The sequence below is a fragment of the Bison bison genome, unplaced genomic scaffold, assembly GCF_000754665.1.
Source record: "Bison bison bison isolate TAMUID 2011002044 unplaced genomic scaffold, Bison_UMD1.0 scf7180017864325, whole genome shotgun sequence".
In the NCBI taxonomy this organism is placed as follows: Eukaryota; Metazoa; Chordata; class Mammalia; order Artiodactyla; family Bovidae; genus Bison; species Bison bison.
The window spans coordinates 5,396,925-5,418,788 of NW_011494897.1; the positions used below are offsets into that span (position 1 = coordinate 5,396,925).

The following is a 21,864-nucleotide window of genomic DNA, read 5'->3' on the forward strand; positions in this document are numbered from 1 at the left end:
GCTAACCGGAAAGAAAATAGGACCAATTACGTCTTTTCATCTAATTACCTCTTCAGAAATTTAATCACTTATGGGTCCGACAAAGTAAGAGGGATGGACCGTTTCTTCTAAATAAGAGAGAGAGTTCGTCAGATTAGATGCTTCATCATATTTCCTTTTAGGAGGTATGATGTTAAAAGAGCAAAGGCAGGGGAGAAAGAGAGACCACCACAAGTCTTATTTTTTCAGGACAAAATCTGATACATCCTTACTTTCCTGAGTATAGAGTATCAGATTTATGGATTCACAGGTAGACTGAAAGCTCAAATGGCTTTTAGTGATTCTTGTTGTTGACGGTGGTAGATCACACACGCAAACACATACACTCGTAAACACATGTACATATTTATTAATCGATGCCGGTAATCATTTCCCTGTTTTGTGGGCTCAAGGAAGTAATCCTTAAATATTGGTGAGAATTTTATCCTTGAAATCTTTCTATACCGCTAAATGTCTAGGAAATAGAGCAATTTAAATAAAGAGGCAAAGTGAGTGAGGATATATTCCCTATGTGTCTTAGATCAATAAAAGACACGGTTATGCTTATGGAGCATGCTGACAAACAGTAATTACAGAGCTGAGGAATCATCTGTTTGGTCTTGACAAAAAAAGTTGGGTTCTGCTCGTAATACAATGATTGCAACATCCGAAAATGGAAGAGAAAAGTAGAGTGAGGATAAATGTAATTTTAGAAATGATACAGACCTTACCAATTACTCTTCTTCCGTGGATAAATTTAGAATCTAGAGAGTTGATTTAGATATTGACTTCTCCAAGAGAAAGGTATTAAAATGAAAGGAAATGGATCCCTTAGAGCTTTTGTTTATGGTCTGTCTGGGCACTTTGATGTAACCCTGTCACGCCCTTATGCTGATTACCTTGTTGTAGAACAAGAGATATTGACTAGCGAATGATGTGTAGGCCCCAGCTCTTAGGCTGCACTCTCAAGGAGCCAAGTCTTTAACATATGAATTCTTGTCTTTTTTTTTTTTTTTTTTCTTCCTTCAACCTTCCCTTCCATTTCCTCTTGTTTTTTCACCTCCTCTTTGTCTCTACCTGTTTTGGTCTTTGTGTTTGACACTCTATCCTTCTCTTTCTCCTTCTGTTTGTATCTCCCTCCACCTCAGGCTTCTCTGCAGAATGTCAAACAAAGATCGACACATTGATTCCAGCTGTTCGTCCTTCATCAAGACGGAACCCTCCAGCCCGGCCTCCCTGACGGACAGCGTCAACCACCACAGCCCAGGTGGCTCTTCGGACGCCAGCGGGAGCTACAGTTCAACCATGAATGGCCATCAGAACGGACTTGACTCGCCGCCTCTCTACCCTTCTGCTCCTATCCTAGGAGGTAGTGGGCCTGTCCGGAAACTGTATGACGACTGCTCCAGCACCATTGTTGAAGATCCCCAGACCAAGTGTGAATACATGCTCAACTCGATGCCCAAGAGACTGTGTTTAGTGTGTGGCGACATCGCGTCTGGGTACCACTATGGGGTGGCATCCTGTGAAGCCTGCAAGGCGTTCTTCAAGAGGACGATTCAAGGTGAGCGAGGGTCTCGATACCCACCTGGCGATACCCACTCTTCCCACTCATATGATGGTTGGTTAGTTGGTTTTCTGGGTTCTTGTCTTAGTTAATCTAGTTTAACCATCTTAATTCTATCTTGCTTACAAAATAGAAATAGATTAAAATTGATAGTGGAGGATTTGTAGAATAGACTCCGCCCCTCCATTTGCTCCCTATCAATTCCACCTTTACTGTCAAGCTCCAGGGGTGGAATGATAATAAGCTTTGGGTGGAGTTTAAAAGAACACAGCTATTATTAGAGCAGGGGGGTATCTAGATAGCAACTGAACTGATGTGTACAGGATGGTGGTGGTGGTAGTTCAGTTGCAGAGTTGTGTCCAGTGCTGGCAACCCCATCTATCCATGGGATTTCCCAGGCAGGAATACTGGAGTGAATTGCCGTTTCCTTCTCCAGAGGTTCTTTCTGACCCAGGGATCGAACCCAGGTCATAGGCATTGCAGGTTGTCTCCTGCCTTGGAGGCGAATTCTTCACTGCTGAGCCACCAGGGAAGCCCTATCTATGCCCTGGATAAATTGTGTTTTTACCTCTTCTGTTCTTCTTAGAGCTAAAATAATAAATATTTCAGACCAGTGATTTTCAAACTAGAGTATGCATCACACTCACCTGGAGGTCTTCTGAAAATGCAGATCACCCACTCCCAGAGCTTCTGATTCATTAGCTCTGTCTTGAGTAGGAATGTGAGAATTTATATTTCTAACAGATTTGTAGATGATGTTGCTATTGTTGGTCCAGGGACTACACTTTGAGAATCACCTCTGGAGACAAATTTAATTTTCTATGGCCTGCCTTCTTTTCCTGTGCATAGACACACTTTCCCTACCTTTTTAATGAGTTTATATAAAAAATGTACCAAACTATACTGAATTGTAAAATATGCGTCCAACATGTATGACATATCAAAACTGTATAGGTCTCCAGATTTACAAATAGCAGTATTATTTCCCACACAAAAATGTAGAAACTATGGTTGAAATTTGTATGTGACCTTTAGGAATCCACAAAGACAAAACTCAACTCCTTTTCAAAGCTATAGATATATATCCTTACAGAAAACTACATTTCACCTTTCTATATGTTTTGTGATACACTTTCAAGAAAACAGAGGAAGGAAAGAATCTTTGTTTCTTGAGTGCCTCTAGCATACCAGTGATTCTGTTCTGCTCAGTGATTTACAAGATGTATCTTCTGGGGATTCCCTGGTGGTCCAATGGTTAAGGCCTCCGTGCTTTCACTGCTAAGGGCCCAGGTTAATCCCTGGTGGGGAAACCAAGAGCCCACAAGCCTTGTGCCAAACCCAAAAAGTCATCTTCTTAATTAGTTATGGATACAAGTGTGTCTTCCCAGGTATCAGTGGTTCTCAACCTTGTGGGCTCACTGGACTCACCCGGAGATGTAAAAAAATGTTGATATCTGGGCTCATACCCCCAAATTCGGAATTAATTGGCTTTGGGTGCAGCCAGGGCAAGTGGGGGGTTTTGAAAGCTTCCTAGTTAATGCTTCAGGTAAAACTGAGGTTAAGAACCACTGCCCTGTACTGTGCTGTGTTCTGTAACAGTGCTTCTCAAAGTGTGAGCTCTGATTCAGGAGTATCAGCATCATTGGGGAATTTGTTAGAAAGGCAGATTATTCCCATCCTGCATCCCAGATTACCTCCATCAGCATCCCTGGGGGTGGACCCAGCAATACGTGCTTTGCCAAGCCCTCCAGGTGATTCTGATGCTCAGAGTTTGGGAACCACAGCTCTGTTACCGTGTTGCTGCTGATTTAACGCTGGCAACTCTCCTTTGTCATCTACTGGTCCCTTGTTGGACATAACTGGAATCAGTTTAATAAATGTGTGACATGCTTCCTGGTTTTAAAGCACAAAAGAGATGATGTTTGTTAAACTCTAATCCTTCTAAATGTTCCAACAAAAGGTGATTCTGAAACCCTTTATGGGCACAGAGTTATCTTCTACCCTTTCTTTTAAGAGCATGTGTGAGGGCAAATCTCACCCAGATGCAATGAAGACTATAGGGAGGTTCCATCTCCCACTTGCTTTTGTGTTGTCCATTACATGATTGTTTCCTTGATGTATGGCTGATGAACACACAGTTAAAGAGTTAAAGTGCACAGTTGTTCAAGAAATTATAACATATAATAGAATGAATCTTTCAGCCTCATCTTTTCATAGCCTCTCATAGATTTAACTGAAGAACACAAGCCAAGTTAGTGTGAGTACGTATGAATTACCTAAATATTTTCCTAGCTGTATCTTCATATTTAATGGATCGTCATTGCCATATTTTATTAGCATTTTCTTACAAAAATCCTTCATCCACTGGATCTTTATTTCCTTTATTCTCATCTGTAAACTGAAGGCATTAAGACCTACCTCAAGGAATGCTTCTGGATAAAATGAAATACAAAATCAAATGTAAAGTAAGTAAGTAAAAAGAATGATGGTCTGTATGCAAAGCTTCCTCTCACTTTGGGGCATTTGAACATATTTCTTCAGCTTTCTTGCTGTTGTTGCTTAGTTGGTAAGTACTGTCTGACTCTTTTGCGACCCTGTGGACTATAGCTCGCCAGGCTCTTCTGTCTGTGGGATTTCCCAGGCAAGAAGACTGGTGTGGGTTGCTATTTCCCTCTCCAGGGGATTTTCCTGCCCCAGGGAGCGAACCTGCATCTCCTACATTGGCAGGCGAGTTCTTTACCACTGAGCCACCAGGGAGGCCCTTCAGCCTGCTTGTGTGCTGTGCTCAGACGCTCAGTCGTGTCTGACTCTTTGCAACGCTATGGACTGTAGCCTGACTGGCTCCTCTGTCCCTGGAGTTCTCCTGGCAAGAATACTGGAGTTGGGTGCCATTTCCTCCTGCGGGAGATCTTCCTGACTCACTCCTCTTTTATGTCTCCTGTATTGGCAGGTGGATTCTTCACCGCTAGTGCCATCTCAGCCTACTTACTAGATTGCAAAACTTGAGAAGGAAGACACTTCAAATTTGGAGGTTCTTAGAAGCATTGCCCCACGATATTAGAATATGGATGCTACAGAGCATCCCAAATTTAAACTGTTAGTAATTTGATTTTGTTAACTCCGTTTACACAACTCGGGGTCTAACTATTGACCCAAGGTCAACAGATATTGACTTAGAATCTACTGTGGGCCTGGCAGTGTATTGGTTTGAGTTTCAGCTTAGCCATGTTTTCTGAAAGCTTGGTTCCCAGAGGTTTGTGGATTGAGGTAAATTCCTCCTATAAATGTCTCCAACCTTGAGGGAATACCAGAGATTTTTGGTTGGGGGGCAGGATTAAACAACTTGGTCCTCAGTATGTATTTCCAGTATGTCGTCCTAAAGATAGGACCACTTTGTGCAAACATTTCCTGATAGTTGTTTCAAAAAAAAGAAAGAAATTCTATTGCTGAGCTGTTAATAGCCATGCAGTAGTTACTTACCAGAGATCCCTGGAATAGAGCAATTGGAATTCTGTTGCTGCTGCTCCCTTAGATGCTGAAATGCTACCAAAAGCTTCCCAGGGCGAAGCACAGGGTGGTTCTTGGCATTGATGTGTTAGTGCTCAGTTCTACTCCATATTGGAAAGAGCAACTTCCAAGGATTTTGAGCAGGAGGCAGACATGTCACTGTCCAGATTAGACTCTGGACTTGCCCACCTGGCTGTGCTTGTAGCTGGCAGCTGGGAGGCACTCCAGCTACCCAGCTACCCTGCTAGCTACATCAGCGGGCGTCATGCCGTGGTGCTTACTTAGCCCCAAAAAGGCAGTGAGGCAAATAAAGGGATTAGATTGTGAAAGTGTAATGTAATAATTAGGGTGGTAATTGTAAGGGAGATTGGAACAGCCCCTCCTTTCTGCGGCCAACGAGTGATAGCGATGCAACTGGGAAGATGTTGAAAGTGGCCCGAATCTGTTGCAACATCACAGATGCTCATTCTGATGTGGAAAGGACTGTAACATCCATTCTCATGTCTTCAGGCAGCACTAGAGCCAAACTATCCTTGACGGATAGTAGTCTCTGCCTTTCCCTCCCTTGAAGCTCTCCTGGAGAATCAGAAAAGATTACGCAACTTTCCTTAAGAACAAGTCTTTCTGCAATCTCACAACCCATATGGGCAAGGCATTATGTAAGTGTGGCTTCCTGGTTCAGCACGCTCTCGTTGATTTGACTAAGGGACATATGTATTCAAAGCCATAGTCACGGGGAATATTGCCACTTTAGAATTTTTATTTCTTGTTATAATAATTTAAGATTGGCTATCCAATATGTAACACATTTTAAAAGTTGAGCAACATGCTTAAATTTAGAGCCAAAAGAACAAATATCTGGAGCACATGTTAAGAAAAGTAATGAGACTTGTTCTTGTCAAAGCTGAATGTGGTTATTCTGGTTGTGAGAGGCAATTAATCATAGATTTCAGTGAAAGTCAAACAGAAAGGCATATTTTCCACCAGAAAGGCATATTTTATTTATTGGCTGGTCAAATTATCATTGGAAAACTATTGAATTAGGTCAGCACTTAGGTAAAAGTCAACAGTTTTGGAAGGTTTTAGTTGGTTTTATCTTTTTTCTTTTCTGCTGAATAAAAAACTTTTTAGAGGCTTTTGACAGTTCTTTTATCACACAGCATTACAATGGCAGCAGTGATTTCATTGCCATTTTCTAAGCTTATTCATTTTTGTGTGTGATATCATTTTTCTGATTATTTTCTAATTCTACCTTTGGCCTCGATGCATAAATGAGTGAAAATTTTTGTGTTATGTGTGGGATTTTGTATTTTTTTGGTATCATTAAGAGTTTTCCCTGGACTCTAGTTAAGGCGATAAGAGAAGGAAAATATCTTTATATCCCCAAAACTCAATATATATTTCATTATTTAATTTATAAAACACTAACCCCCAGAAGTTCTTATTTCTATATAAAAATATGTATTATATTACATATGTTATATATTACGTTTACTAAATATATGATTAATATAACCATTTTCAACCATTTATTCTTATGCTAGAAATATGACATCCACCCTTTTAAAAAGAAACTTTATATTTAAAAAGTAGGGGATAATTTTTTTTAAAAGATATTCATTTTCAAATGGGTTTTGAATTCATGTAAAACCAGGTTCAAGTCTTAGCTGCTTATGTGCTGAGAGGCCACAACTTCTCCGTGCCTCCCTTTCACAGGTGAAAGTGAAGTCGCTCAGTCGTGTCCGACTCTTTGCGACCCCATAGACTGTAGCCTACCAGGCTCCTCCGTCCATGGGATTTTCCAGGCAAGAGTACTGGAGTGGGTTTCCGTTTCCTTCTCCAGAGGATCTTCCCGACCCAGGGATCGAACCCGGGTCTCCCGAATTGTAGGCAGACGCTTTACCGTCAGAGCCACAGGAGGTAAGGGTTAAATGAGAGACTGTCAAAGTGCCTGAGCCACAGTAAGTGCTCAGTAAATGATTGACTTTGGTTGATATGGACAGTGTGACTAGGATACCAAAGCACTGGGCGGGCAAATACTCTAGGCAAAGAGGGGTCTGTGACGGTAAACTAGAAGGACCTGCGGCCTTCTCAGCTCACAGCTCCCCACCCTTTCGTTCTGATGGGAAGTGAAGTCACTCAGTCGTGTCCGACTCTGCGACCCCATGGACTGTAACCTACCAGGTTCCTCTGTCCATGGGATTTTCCAGGCAATAGTACTGGAGTGGATTGCCATTTCCTTCTCCAGGGGATCTTCCCAAACCAGGGATTGAACCCAGGTCTCCCACATTGTAGACAGACACTTTACTGTCTGAGCCACGTTCTGATAATAAACCCTCAAAATTTTCCTGTAACCATTCCTCACAATAGCACTGTTTTAGACTAGGAGGCATTTTGGTGGGCTGATTGGAAATTTGATTGGTTTTATATAGTTTTATGGTGATCAATTTTTTTCCCCCTATGGATGGAAAACTAGGTAAATCAGAAAGGGAGCCTGAGTCTTGTTACTTAAAATATCCCAGTTAAGCTTTAAATGTGAAATTTAGTAAATAAAAAGAACAGAATATCTTTGCTGCGTGAGATATAGGAGTGACCGTCGTGAGAACGAAGTCCACTGCAGATATCCGTGGGCTCTGAGATGGGAGTATAGTGGACACCCATATACTGTGTAAATATTTAAATGTTTATAAATCAAGATAATAAACTGGTAAGGGGGTTCCTTTGTGGCTCAGTAAAGAATCCGCCTGCAGTGCAGGAGACCACCTGCATCCCTGAGTCAGGAAGATCCCCTGGAGAAGGAAATGGCAACCCACTCCAGTATTCTTGCCTGGAAATCCCATGGACAGAGGATTCTGGGGGGCTACAGTCCACAGGATCACAAGAGTTAGACATGGGACTGAAGCAACTAAGCCACCACCACCAAGTCAAATATGTTCTGTTCTCCGAGCAAATATGCCTTCATAATGGCCTGAGAGGCCAGCTTGGCATTTTTAATTCTTAGATTCAGGTGTTTTGTATCAGGAAGAAGCGGTAGAAGGAGAGCCCATTTCTCTCCCTTCACCCGTGCCTCGCATCCTGTCTGGTATATCAGCATACCTCTGCCCCCATGTCCAAGGCCCACCCACCTCTTCCTAACAGCTGCACCTTGATCATGCATGGGCTGTGTAATGTGCACACAAGGAGTGAGGTCCAGGCCAAGCCACCTTCCAGAGGAGGGACCCAGGGGAGAGATTCACGCAGGCCCTGGAATGGACCTGGTGGAGGTTTATCCCAGGAATTAGGGAGTCCCAATCCCATGGACGGAGGAGCCTGGTAGGCTGCAGCCCATGGGGTCTTGAAGAGTGGGACATGACTGAGCGACTTCACTTTCACTTTTCACTTTCATGCATTGGAGAAGGAAATGGCAACCCACTCCAGTGTTCTTGCCTGGAGAATCCCAGGGACAGGGGAACCTGGTGGGCTGCCGTCTATGGAGTCGCACAGAGTGGGACACAACTGAAGCGACTTAGCAGCAGCAGCAGGTATACAAGTATACAAGGGGTGGATCTGGGAGTGGTTATCTTCTTTGGCTGTGGAAGGGCTCCCACCTTGATGCTTTCTAAAGCCTGGGGCCTTCAGGTGGGGGCCCTTCTAGTCTGAGTCTAAAGGTGACACTGATAAGAGCCTTAAATCCCACCTTAAACACAGGGCTTTAAAGAGGAGGAATTTGCCTGCAAGGCATCTGCTGAAGGTGTCTGGGCACAGCCTATGCAAATGCTATTCTTTTCCATCCTGAATTGCTGACTCCTTCCTGAAGCTGGCTGCCTAGTTCTAGAGGCTCTTTCCTGGAGGTAGCATTTTCTTTGCCTTCCTGTGCTATTTTAGTCTTAGAATAGAATATTTGCAGCACTGGAGGAAATAACTTACAAATTGAGTGTCTGTATATCATATGAACCTTCCCGTGGAAAATAATCAGGTACTATCTGTTTAACTCAAACGGCATTTAGAGAAAAGAATTTCCTCTGTTTGTAAATGGCAGCTTTAAAACTAGTATGTTTTAAAATTAAAATCCAAAATAATATAGAAATATCTAAACCATCCTGATGAACCTGTGATTATTAGTTTGTTTGCACTGTTAAATATGGAGGTAATATTTTCAGAAGAAATATTTTCTAAACCGCAATTTGCTCTAACTCAGAGCTTGTTCTTGTTATGTTTAATTGCCTTTTTCCACTTTTCCTTGCCTTTGATGCTAGTGTTGTCTGATTTTTTTTACATGCATGAATGTGGCCAGGTTATCAATGAGAAGAATGAGAAGTAATCTTTCTCCTGTTATTTTAATTGTTAGGTTCAGTGTTTTTAATAGGAAAACTCAGTATCAAAGACTTTCTCCATGGGTAGAGAATGTTACGTGAATAGATGTTTCAGGAAACAGCACAATTTATAGTTTACTCTCTCTCAGTTTTGACTTAGTGGGCCCACTTCTCAGGGTAAGTGAGTGGTGATTCTTTTTTCATGGATTGTTCTGACTTTTAGGAATTGGCCTAAATTGTCATCACTTCTGAGGTTGTTGAAGAGCTAAGGGCAACAAAATTCTTCTATAAGGAACCAGATAATAAAACAGATAGTAAATATCTTAGGTCGTGTATACTTGCCCAAGTCACTTACTCAGGTTTTGCTTTGTTTTACTTTTTAAGCTGTTTAAGAACATAAAAACCAATCTGGGCTTGAAGTGAAGTAAGTGAAGTGAAGTCACTCAGTCGTGTCCGACTCTTTGCGACCCCATGGACTGTAGCCTACCAAGCTCCATCCATGAGATTTTCCAGGCAAGAATACTGGAGTGGGTTGCCATCTCCTTCTCCAGAGGATCTTCCCGACCCAGGCATCGAACCTGGGTCTCCCGAATTGCAGGCAGACGCTGAGTCACACAAAAACAGACCTAGGGCTAGGTTTAAAAGCTGGCCATAGTGTAGGTAAACACCCTCATTTCATCTTCCTTGTGGGCGATATTGATTACCAAAATTTTCATTTCAGAGGACTTTTGCTTGCATGTTATTTATTTAAATTGAAATCAAGTTCTCTACCATGATCTTTTTAGTCTTTTATTTCAGTTTTCAGAATTTTTTTTTCCCCAGGAATCAGAATTTTCTAGCCTCTTTTCACTGCTCCCGATGACATATACATGTATATATCAGCCAGCTAGTCAGAAAACAGAATCAATGCAAATGAAAATAAAGTAGCATTTAGAGTAACTGACAAAAAGTTGGATCTTGGTTGTATAAAATAAGAGTGTTTATTTTCAGAGAATAAATTGCATAGTTGGTCTTTGATCACGGAAAGGAAAACAGAAGAAAATGTAATGAGCCTCACTGTTTTTTTGTCCTTCAGATGTTAGGAGCTCACATTTGCAACACCAGCGTCTCTGGTGTCATTTACATGTTTATTAAGCACATTGCATTACGTTACTGTATTTTGGAAGTCATTTAAAATCAACATATTATTTTAACCTCCTGAAAGGGTGTATTTTCCAGTTGGGTGACTGTAGATAAGAACCCATCTCACGGAAGGAGTTTGTGCCGGTGGCATTCAAGGAGAAAAAGAGTTTGCAATGAAACTTTTTAATGCCATGGTAAAAAGTCCAACTGTAGTTCACCGTCAAATTAGTGAGATTGGATAATTAGTCAATTTAGGCTGACAAAATTCACTTTCCTAAGCAGTATATCTGCGAAATAAATTACCCCTCTTTTACTGTCTATGTTATTTCACGGTGGTTGAGAAGAAGTTACAGCATGTATTTTATGACCCTCTGGTAAATTACATTATGTTTATTTTTATTTATTAAAAAAGACACTTTGTAGTAGTAATATCACTCATCTTAAAAGTGTAACAGTTATGATAAATAAAAGTACAAACTTGTTAGTAACTTTTTTAACTTCTATTTTCGTACTTTAACTTCCTAATATATCTGTAATATTAATATATTCTTCATTGATTCTACTGTGATATGGCCTTCTTGATATAATCAGAAAAATAAGAATGTTATTCTGGATTATCTTTACATATGTATTTAAGAGGCTGTGCTCTCTCTTGAATTTTTGTAAACTTTATTTTCTTGAATAAAACCCTCTGTACTCAGAAAATAAAATCCATTTCCCCTGGTTCACCTGAGGTTGCGTCCTCAGAAGTAATAATAGCAGCCAGGAAGGAGAGGAGCTCCTTGGTGCTGAATGTGGGTGGAGCTGGCGTGACCCCGGTACCCTCTGTGGTTGTGTCCTGATCCACCTGTGCCATCCATTTTTACCTGTCCCTGACTTAGTTACTTTCTTATGGGACCTTTCCCATAAGCACATGCATTCCCATTTCTTCCAGGGAATTTGTTGGTGAGTAATTCTCTTTCCCTGGGCTTCCTTGGTGGCTCAGTGGTAAAGAACTCATCTGCCAATGCAGGAGACCTGGGTTTGATCCCTGGGTCAGGAAGATCCCCTGGAGAAGGAAATAGCAACCCGCTCCAGTACTCTAGGCTGAAAAATCCCATGGACAGAGGAGCCTGGCAGGCTGCAGTCCATGGGGTGGCAAAGAGTTGGATGCCAGCAACTAAACAACAAATAATCCTGCCCTGTCCCAGCCTGCCATGGTCAAAGGTACTACCTCTGCCAGCACTCCACACCAGTTTTCCCGGCAAGTCACTGGTGAGAAGAAAGTTTGTGCTGTTTACATGAAGTCCAAAGGACTTCATGGATCAGTTCCACTTAATTCTTTTAAAAATCTCACTTACTTTCCTGTTTGTTAACCAGATGGATTTTTGTATCTGTGGTGGGCCTCCTTAGGTAATGGGGTGTGGCTGATACTTTGCAGATCACTGGATTTGCACTCAAGTCCAGTATTATGACTGTTTTGAGGAGGAGGCTAGAGGCTATTCTTTGATGACAAGATAAACTCCTGAGCAAAGATATCAATACTTGTCTTAACATAGCTTTCATTCTTTCCTCCAGGTTTTCCCTTACTCAGAACCAAACCCTGACAAATAGGGCTGTTTCCTTCACAGAACAACTGGCCCTCATCTACAGAGCATCCTATTAAATGCTTGAGGACAAATAATAGGAATGGTATATTGTACTTTATACTTTTCAAAATGCACATTTTAACGTATATTAAAGTAATTACATGATAAGACCCTTTTCCCCATAAATGCAGAATTGGTTCTGACTAAATCCAGTTGTTGTTTAATCGCTAAGTCACGTCCAAGTCTCTTGCGACTCCATGGACTATAGTCTGCCAGGCTCCTCTGTCCATGGGATTTCCCAGGTAAGGAATACTGGAGTGGGTTGCCATTTCCTCCTCCAGGGGATCTTCCCAACCCAGGGCTTGAAACTGAATTGCTTGCATTAGCAGGCAGATTCTTTACCACTGAACTCCTGGGGAAGCCCTAAATCTAGTTAGTGTTAGCCTCTCAGCCGTGGCTGACCCTTTGCGAACCCACAGACTGTGGCCCCCCACCCCAAGCTTCTCTGCCCATGGGGTTTCCCAGGCAAGAATACTGGAGTGAGTAGCCATTCCCTTCTTCAGGGGAATCTTCCTGACCCAGGGATCAAACCTGGATCTTCCACGTTGCAAGCAGATTCTGTACCATCTGAGCTATCAGGGAAAATCCAGTTAGGGTACATTAAAATGTTCATCCTTAGGGTAGGAAAGGAAACAGCAACAAAAAAATGTGATGAGAGTTTTGTTGCCTGAAATTCCTATTGATGTGCCTCACTTTTTTGGTATTTAGTTGCAGCAGTCTGTGTCTCAATATGATTTGAATCTGATGATTTGTTACTTGTGAGAATTCAGGTTCTGGAAACAGTGAGGCAGGTTGTGAGGAATGACAGGGTCAGTGGCATGGGTCAGAATTTTTTTTCTTTACTGGTAAAGCCCAAGGCCATTGTTCATTTTTCTGATATATTACTTGATAAAGTTAGATAACATCTTAGAAGTGATAAAGTATACACAGGGCATTAATTAGCTTTCTCTTTGAAGTTGCTTGAAGTTATTAGGATTCAACAGTGTTGAAGCTTGGTCACTGGTATCCTCTTACACCATTTCAGAATTTTACATGAAATTAAAATTAGGTAATGGATGTTGGGAAAGTATTCTGATATATACCAAAAGTAAATATAAGTTTCTATTTAAATTAATGATGTTCCAATGTATTTTTAATTTATTTCTTTTTGTGGTAAAAAGCATAAAAGATGTACATAACATAGTATCAAACTTAGTTTTCCATCTTAACCATTTTTAAGGATACGTTACTTTAGTGAGAACTGCATGCACATGGTTGTACAACAGATAGCCAGCATGATCTCATCTTGCAAAAATGAAACTCTATACCAATTAAGTAGCAACTCCCCGTTTTTCCCTCCCCCCAACCCCTGGTGATCACCATTCTACTTTCTGTTTCTATGAGTTTAACTACTTCAGTACCCCCTATAGGCAGAATCATGTCATATGTATCTTTTTGTGACTGGTCTGTTTCACTTAGCATACTATCCTCAGTTTAACCGTGCTGTAGCGTATATCAGGATTTCCTTTTAAATTTTATTTATTTATTTATTTTTAAAAATTATTTATTTGGCTCAGTCGGGTCTTATGCAGCATGCAGGATATTCACTGAGGCATGGGGGATGTTTCCTTGCACTTCCGTGTGGGCTTGTGACTCTGAGCACGTGGGCTCAGCAGTTGTGGTGCAGGCTTAGTCTCCCCCCCGACCCCCACCCCCACATGTGGGATCTTAGCTCCCTGACCAGGGACTGAACCTACATCTCCTCCATTGGAAGGCGGATTCTTAACCACTGGACTGCCAGGGAAGTCCCGCTGTTGTTTAGGAGCTGAATAATATTCTATTATATTTATATACCACATGTGCTTCTTCCATTCATTCATCAGTGGACCTTAGGTTATTTCTGCCTCTTGGTTATTGCCCATAATGATGTAATAAACATGGTTGTACAGATATCTCTTCGAGATCCTGCTTTCAGTTTTTTAGGTAAAATGCCCAGAGGCAGGGTAGCTCGATCATATGGTAGCTCTATTTATAATTTTTGGGGAGCCTCCATATTGTTTTCTGTAGATGCTGCACCATTTTCCCTCTCACCAACAGTGCACAAGTGTTCTAATTTCTGTGTATCCTCTACAACACTTGTTCTTTTCTTTTTTTTTTTTCGTACCATCCTCATGAGTGTAAGGTGAATGTTTAAACATTTTGAGGTGTTTCAGATGCTTCCCAAAGTTAAAGTTCTTTTTTGAAGTTCCTCTTTTAGCTACCAAAGCCTATCCATAAATAATTACGTTATGTGGACAATGTAAACAGCTGGTTTCACCCTCTCCAATTGAATGCAATGCCTTTATACCAGTAATATATGAAATGTTTGTTAATTTTTCATAATAATAATATATTCAATTCTTAAAATTCGCCACACATTATTCTAAGTGTTTTACATTAATCATCTGGTTTCATCCTTTCATCATTCCATTAGAGTAGATACCACCATTATAGTATCACGGTATTACTTATAGATGTGGAACATCTGTAAAGTTCACCACCAGGCACAGAGAAGGAATTATCCAAACACACTTGGATCCCAATCTGAACTCAGAGCCTGAGCTGTTAACCCCCATATTAATCTGCCTTGTACATTTAAAAATCTTTTCAAGCATGGAATAATTCTAGACTGAATTTTTCTTAAGAGATTTTAGTTCATGGGTAAAATTTTCCATTAAGTTGTTAAAATACAATAAAAATGGGGAATTAAGAATATTTTCAGTTATGATTAGATGTTAAAGGTTTATAAAAAGAAGGCAGTCAGAAGTAAGTCTTAAAAATATCTAATTTTTTATCATTCATTTTCCCAAATCCCCTAAAGATGAAGTTTGAGAGTGCAAGTCTTCAGTACCACCCAATCGGTTTTCTGTGTCCGTTCCCTGGACTTTATCTGCTGACAATCGTTTTGCCACTAGATTTTTAGTTGCTGGTCTTAGATGGATCCTAAATATGTACACTTAGCACTGATAACACTTCCCAGACTCTTTCTTTCTTGAGTTCAGGAGAAAAGAGGCTTATTTCTCCTCCTGTCTTGATGTAGGGATAGCTGTGCACTTACTAAACTTTGTGACCACAACAGAAGGCAGGTCAGAGTCCATTTTTTTTTCTTATGATGAGTGCTAGTTAGAAGAGATTTTTTTAAAAAGTGATTATATGAATGCATCTGTATGTTTATAGGAAACAGTTGTATTCTTTGGAATTAACTCTTGTTTTATTCTGGTTTGAAAAAATTTTAAAAAACAGTCATATATTTTTTTTTTTTTAAGAAGGGCATCCCTGAGTAATCCTACAAAGAACAGAATTTAGTACAAGAAAATATGGATTAATTTAGAATTTAGAGCTTAAGTTCTGAATGCTTTAGAGTGAATCTGAAAGCATATCCCAAATCTATATTCTGACATTCATTTTTTTTTCATTGCATGCTATTATCATAGTTTCCATTTGGGGAAGATCAGAGGCAAGCACAAGAATCTTCAAAGGAACAAATACAGACCAAGATTTGTCCTTGATTACACCTTTTCATTTTTTCTCTTGCTTCCAGAGCATCTTCACTGCTTCCTTGCATCTGGAATACTCTCTCTGTCTCCAGAGTCCTCAGACTCTGTTTTAGGTGGATAACAATATCAAATTTTGTAAATCTTTAAAGCAAAAGCCCTCCAACTCATCCTGCCACCTGTTCATCTCAGATATTATCAATTTACAGAGACTACTTTGAACTTAACTTGTAAGAAGCTACTTTACAGGGTCCTAAGCCCCACCCCCCACCCACCAAAAAAATAAAGAAAATAATGGATAATAGATTGTAAAGTATTTCTTATCCTTGCAGCCTTCTGTCTATACATTTTGGACCCCAGATCAGCAAACCAAGACCCTGGGGGCCAAATTCACTTTGTTAAAGAAAGTCTATGGGAACAGAGCCAGGCCCATTCTTGTGTTGTCTGTGTCTGCCCTCCTGCTGCTACAGGACCCACACCGGACTCTTTAAGGACCTGCAACGCTGAGCTCTTTACTATCTGACCCTTTAAGAAAAAGCTTGCAGACCCCAGCTGTTTTCTAAAGGAGTGGGAATTGAGTGTTCCCTGAAAGAGGCATGGGACCATCCCTCCCCTGCGTCATCATCCAGCAGGAAGCCCCCCACTCTCCCCTGTCAGTTTTCCTCTGTACTCTTCCTGTCTGTGTGTGTGTTAGTCGGTCAGTCGTGTCTGACTGTTTTGTGACCCCATGGATGATAGCCCACTAGGCTCCTCTGTCCCTAGAATTCTGCAGGCAAGAATACTGGAGTGAGTTGCCATTTCCTTTTCCAGGAGATCTTCCTGACCCAGGGATCCAACCTGGGTCTCCTTCATCACAGGCAGATTCTTTACTGTCTGAGCTACCAGGGAAGAAATGACAAGCCCTTTGCTGCAGACCCTGTCCGAGGAGACAGTCTAACTGCCCAGGTTTTCATTCCGAAAGGAAAGTCTTCAGGCGCAAACACTGCGCAGTCCCGGCTCTCCAGGTCCTCCTCTCGGCTTCTCTGTTTTACTGTGAATCCATCTGGCAGCCTTGTCTACACCCCCTGACCCCTAGGATGATAAGTCGTTACTTACTTTTGGACACTGCCTTATGCATCTCCTAATGTGCCAGTTGGTTTAACAGACCTACTATGCTCCTATCTTTTGGTTTCCTAGCACCATCCAGGAGGAATTCTCTGCCCAGCATCTCCTCAGTTCAGTTCAGCTGTTCAGTCATGTTCAACTCTGCGACCCCATGGACTGCAGCACACCAGGCTTCCCTGTCCATCACCAACTCCCGGAGCTTGTTCAAACTCAGGTCCATTGAGTCGGTGATGCCATCCAACCATCTCATCCTCTGTGTCCCCTTCTCTTCCTGCCTTCAATCTTTCCCAGCATCAGGGACTTTTCTAATAAGCCAGTTCTTCGCATCAGGTGACCAAAGTATTGGAGCTTCTGCTTCAGCATCAGTCCTTCCAATGAATGTTCAGGACTGATTTCCTTTAGGGTGAACTGGTTTGATTTCCTTGTAGTCCAAGGGACTCTCAAGAGTTTTATCCAACACCACAGTTCAAAAGCATCAGTTCTTAGTGCTCAGCTTTCTTTATAATCCAACTCTCACATCCATACATGACTACTGGAAAAACCATAGCCTTGACTAGACGGACCTTTGTTGGCAAAGGAATGTCTCTGCTTTTTAATATGCTGTCTAGGTTGGTCATCGCTTTTCTTCCCGGGAGCAAGCATCTTTTAATTTCATGGCTGCAGTCACCATCTGCGGTGATTTTGGAGCCCAAGAAAATAAAGTCTGTCAGTGTTTCCATTGTTTCCCCATCTATTTGCCATGAAGTGATGGGATCTCCTCATTTCTGTGCTAAGGACCAGCACCTGGGTTCTTCTCAAGTCCCCCTTAGCCCTTTTCCTGCATCTTAGTCCCTCTCCTGAGCATCATTACACTGTTGTTATGATGGTTGATAATCGAGGTTTACTCTGTGTCAGGCCTTCTGCTTGGTCCATTCAAAATACATGATCTCATTTGATTTTCACAGCAGTCCCTTAAGGTATCTGTTGCTAGGTCCCATGACCACTTCGTTTACAAAGACAGTAACTTCAGATTTAAAAGTTTTCCCCAACTCAGACAGGAAATGATAGAATTGGAATTTAAACCTGTTTGACTCTAATGTCTTAGCTTGGAATCACTACAGTTTAAATTTAGATCAGTTTCCATCACTTGTGTCAAGCAGGATGACCCCAGATCCATATCCGCTCTGGAGAACGTAGGTATATACTTGCTGAATATGTGAACTTGATCTGGGAGGAAGAATCTAATTCCAGTGTCTCTTTTGAGTTCTGGGTACACTGATAGCATTTGAGAAAAAAACCCTTAGGGACAGTATTAGGAAGTGATACGCTTGCTTTGGGAATTTGCCTGCAATGCAGGAGACCCAGGTTCAATTCCTGAGTGAGGAAGATCTCCTGGAGAAGGAAATGGCTACCCACTCCAGTAATTTTGCCTGGTAGGCTACAGTCCATGGGGTGGCATAGAGTTGGATACTACTGAGTGACTAACACTCACATGCTTGCTTTTGCTTGTTTAAGGTAGGAGGAAGATCTCGAGATTGGTATGAAGTCAAATTCCTGTTTGAGTCATTTGTTTTTGTCACATAGGATATGGTCCTAATGCCTCCACACTTGACATATGGACTTTCTGTACCATTATGTAACCACCACTGCAAAATGTACACATGGAAACTCTATCCAAATAGAGTGGATGCATTAGACTTAATTAGCATTTCTTCCATTCGCCAAGAGTATTTTGTTAGCAAACTGTTGTTTTGCTTTTTGTTTGTTTGTTTTTAGTTGTATGTTTTAAAGGAGACACAGGCAGACTCATATCAAGGTTGTTTAAAATTTGTAGGTGGGTGGAGCAAGATCACATGAAAGTTGGGGTTGGATACCGAATGCCGCCATTTTGGGGAATTATGCTTAACTCAGATCTAACACTTTTCTGGTGGCACTGGTCGTTTTTGAGCTCTTCTATGAAGGCTCTGTGACACGATCCCCATACCATAGGAGCGTAAAGACAGAGATGCAATAGGCACACATCACATAGGGGATGTTCTCTGCACTGCAAAAGAAGAGTTGCCCTTTGCAAGAAGATGTCATATCAAAGCTAAAAACATTAAATTTCTGCATACCTTTGATGAGAGATATTTGTATTCACCATCCTTTTCATCAGTCAGTCTTTTTGACTGTACACTGTTATTCCCCTTTAGATGCATTTCAGAGCACACCCTGCTGATTATGGAGGACAGTTTCTTTTCTATCATGAGCAATCCCCATGATTTGGGGATCTTGAAAATGCGTGTTTGCAATCTGACACCTGTTGCTTTGGTGACATGGTTTGTTTGGTTTCCCTGGACTTAAACTGGTCACAAACCATAGTGGTACAGAGACGAGTTGAGGGATTTCTTTCTGAGGTGTTGAGAGATTCCATTCTCCAAAAGCAACCGTATCCTCTCCACAGCTGCCCACGTACCACAAGTCTGACAATAGCAAGATGATGCCAAGATCCACCCTATCCTCCTGCTCCCAGTAGGCATCAAAATTTCCTTTTCCACCAGCAACAATAGCAACAACAACAGCCACACAAAACAGTCTCTTCGAAGATAAGAATTTTGTTTTTCATTTCTGTTCTAAGCAACACTCAATCATGACGCTCAATTCATGTCTTTTAAGGATTAAAGTCAGGCAACATAACATCACAGTGAAGAGGAGAGATGCTGGATCCGGAGTGCCTGAGTTTTAAATGTGGCTCTGGCCCTTGGTAGCTATGTGTTTCTGGGCATGTTAGCTCTTCTCTCTGTCTTAATTCTCTCATCTGTGAAAGGGGGGTTCATAGATGTAACATAAAGAACATGGAAGAGTTCTCAGAACTCTTACCATTTATTTGTATGTGAGTTTTAACAGGTGCATTGAAAGAACATTGGACTGGACATCAGGAATTTGAGGTTTGGTCTTTTTCCTGCAATTAACTAGCTCTTTCCCTGGTAGCTTAGCTGGTAAAGAATCTGCCTGCAATGCAGGAGACCCTGGTTCGATTCCTGGGTTGGGAAGATCCTCTGGAGAAGGGATAGGCTACTCATTCCAGTATTCTTAGGCTTCCCTGGTGGCTCAGCTGGTAAAGAATCCTGCAGTGTGGGAGACCTGGGTTCGATCCCTGGATTGGGAAGATCCCCTGGAGAAGGGAAAGGCTACCCACTCCAGTATTCTGGCCTGGAGAATTCTATGAACTGTGTAATTCATGGGTCACAAAGGGTCGGACACGACTGAGCGACTTTCACTATCTTTGTAAAGAGGGTTGAGTGATCATATAACAAGTGAGTACACATTTACCTTTTCTCTGGTTTACAGAAAACCAAGAGCCTGAACCCACTGGACTTTAGGATTTGTACAAAATCCAATAGCCTAGAAATCTGTGTTGCTTTATGCCGAATGATATATTACTGGTGGCTTGTTATCAGTTGTATTCTGTCTAATTAACTGTACTTGGTTTATTTTTATGAATAATTTGGAGCTAAGCATTAGCATGAAGGAATGAGAGAGAGCATCAGGAAAAATCAAGTTGATAGATAATAAAACGTTCCACTGGGGACCCAGAGGAGTAAGTCTCTGCCCTCAAGGAATGGACAGTTGTATGGTTGGGACAGGAGGTGGACAATTCACTAGACACTTGTAATAAAGTGTATTGAATACTAAGAGAAACGTTCGCTTGAAGATAAGTGGGAGATGAACTATTCACACCCATAAGGACTGCTGGACGCCAGTCTTGTGGGCCCTTGGGAGATCTTTGTTGAAAAAATAATACAAGAAGCACATCTGGAACCAGTGGGAAAGACAATGCTGCTTTCTAGGAACTGGGAGGAATTCAGCCTAGGTGGTAGACAAGGGGGTGGGTTTGGGCTAGGGGTAGGGACTGGCCTGAGATTGTGGCCAGAGATAAGGCTGGGTGAGATTTTGAAGAGCTTTGCAAATGTTTTGCCCTCAATTATAATCAGATTACATCCAGTGATGGGCATTTTATGAGCTCCAGGAAAGTGACAGGAAATGTTTAGGAGAAGTGGTGGTTGGCATCTTGGAAATTCACTTAATAGACAATTTGATGCTTTAATAAATGACCTGAATCATTGCACTCTTCCTTTCCTCCTGGTATCTGTAAAATAAAGCTATGTACATAGGAGTCATTGACAAGACAAAATCCTCTTTCCAGTTCTCTGGGTGAATGGTGTATTCATTCTCCCAGTCTTGCATAAATCTGTGGAAGGTTGTTTTTATACTGTTCCCAAATTCCAGAGTTAGGTCTCTGAGTGAAAATGGTACAGAATTCATGGACTCTTAAAGTGTCTCTTCCCTTTCTTCTCAGAAGGGAGAGCAGATCTCTATGATTTTAGTATGTATATTTCATGTAATGCTTACGATGTTACAAAGCAGATATGATTATTCCTCTTTTGTACTTTAGCAAACTGAGAGTAATGAAGGTAAAGTGATCAGTTCAAGTTCACACAACTCAAAAAGGACAGAGCTTTCCTTTCTCCTTCTTCCCTCACTCAGATGCTTTCCTGTCCCATGTGCAAGGCAGTGTGCACAGGATGGCTATTCAGTGGGCATATAAGACCTGTACCCATCTTCTTGATACGAACATGCGCATTGCCCAGTGTTAACTGCTGTGCAGGTAGAACAATAAAGGAATGGGCATGTTTACAAGTTTGGGGGAAACGGAGGCTGGGTATCTCTTGTTTAAATTGGAAAAAAGGCAGGGCTAAATAATCTCCCCATTTAACAGCATTGTTTTCCCACTAAACCATTTTTCATTGAATGCAATGGGAATTGTAATCTTGTGGTTATATACACGTACATTTCTGGCCATTGTATAACAGGCTCAGTGGTCTTCCCAACATGGATTGCTGGAGGGTGAAACCAGAGTTGTGGTTTAGTCTCCAGTATCTGAGGTTCATAAACCTTCCTGCTTGGGGAATTCCCTGGTAGCCCAGAGGTTAGGACTCCAAGCTTTCACTGTGGGGGTCCAGGTTCAATTCCTGGTCAGGGCACTAAGATCCCATAAGTCGAGTGGCATGACCAGAAAATAAGATAAACCTGTCTGCTTGTGGGTTTTTCTTGATCTTTTCCCTTAAAGGCAAAGCATCATCTTTTCCCATTTG

General features: G+C 41.5%; 1 protein-coding gene across 6 annotated transcripts in view; it reads left to right on the top strand.

Moving 5' to 3' along the window:
- Nucleotides 1-21,864, top strand: part of ESRRG (estrogen-related receptor gamma) — a 694,862-nt gene that overhangs the window by 498,214 nt on the left and 174,784 nt on the right. For all 6 annotated transcript variants that reach the window (XM_010853291.1, XM_010853288.1, XM_010853289.1 and 3 more), the window contains one exon: nucleotides 1,167-1,582. In XM_010853291.1, the coding sequence (XP_010851593.1) occupies nucleotides 1,180-1,582 (403 nt within the window). In that variant the 5' untranslated portion in view covers nucleotides 1,167-1,179. The remainder of the gene's footprint in view (nucleotides 1-1,166; nucleotides 1,583-21,864) is intronic.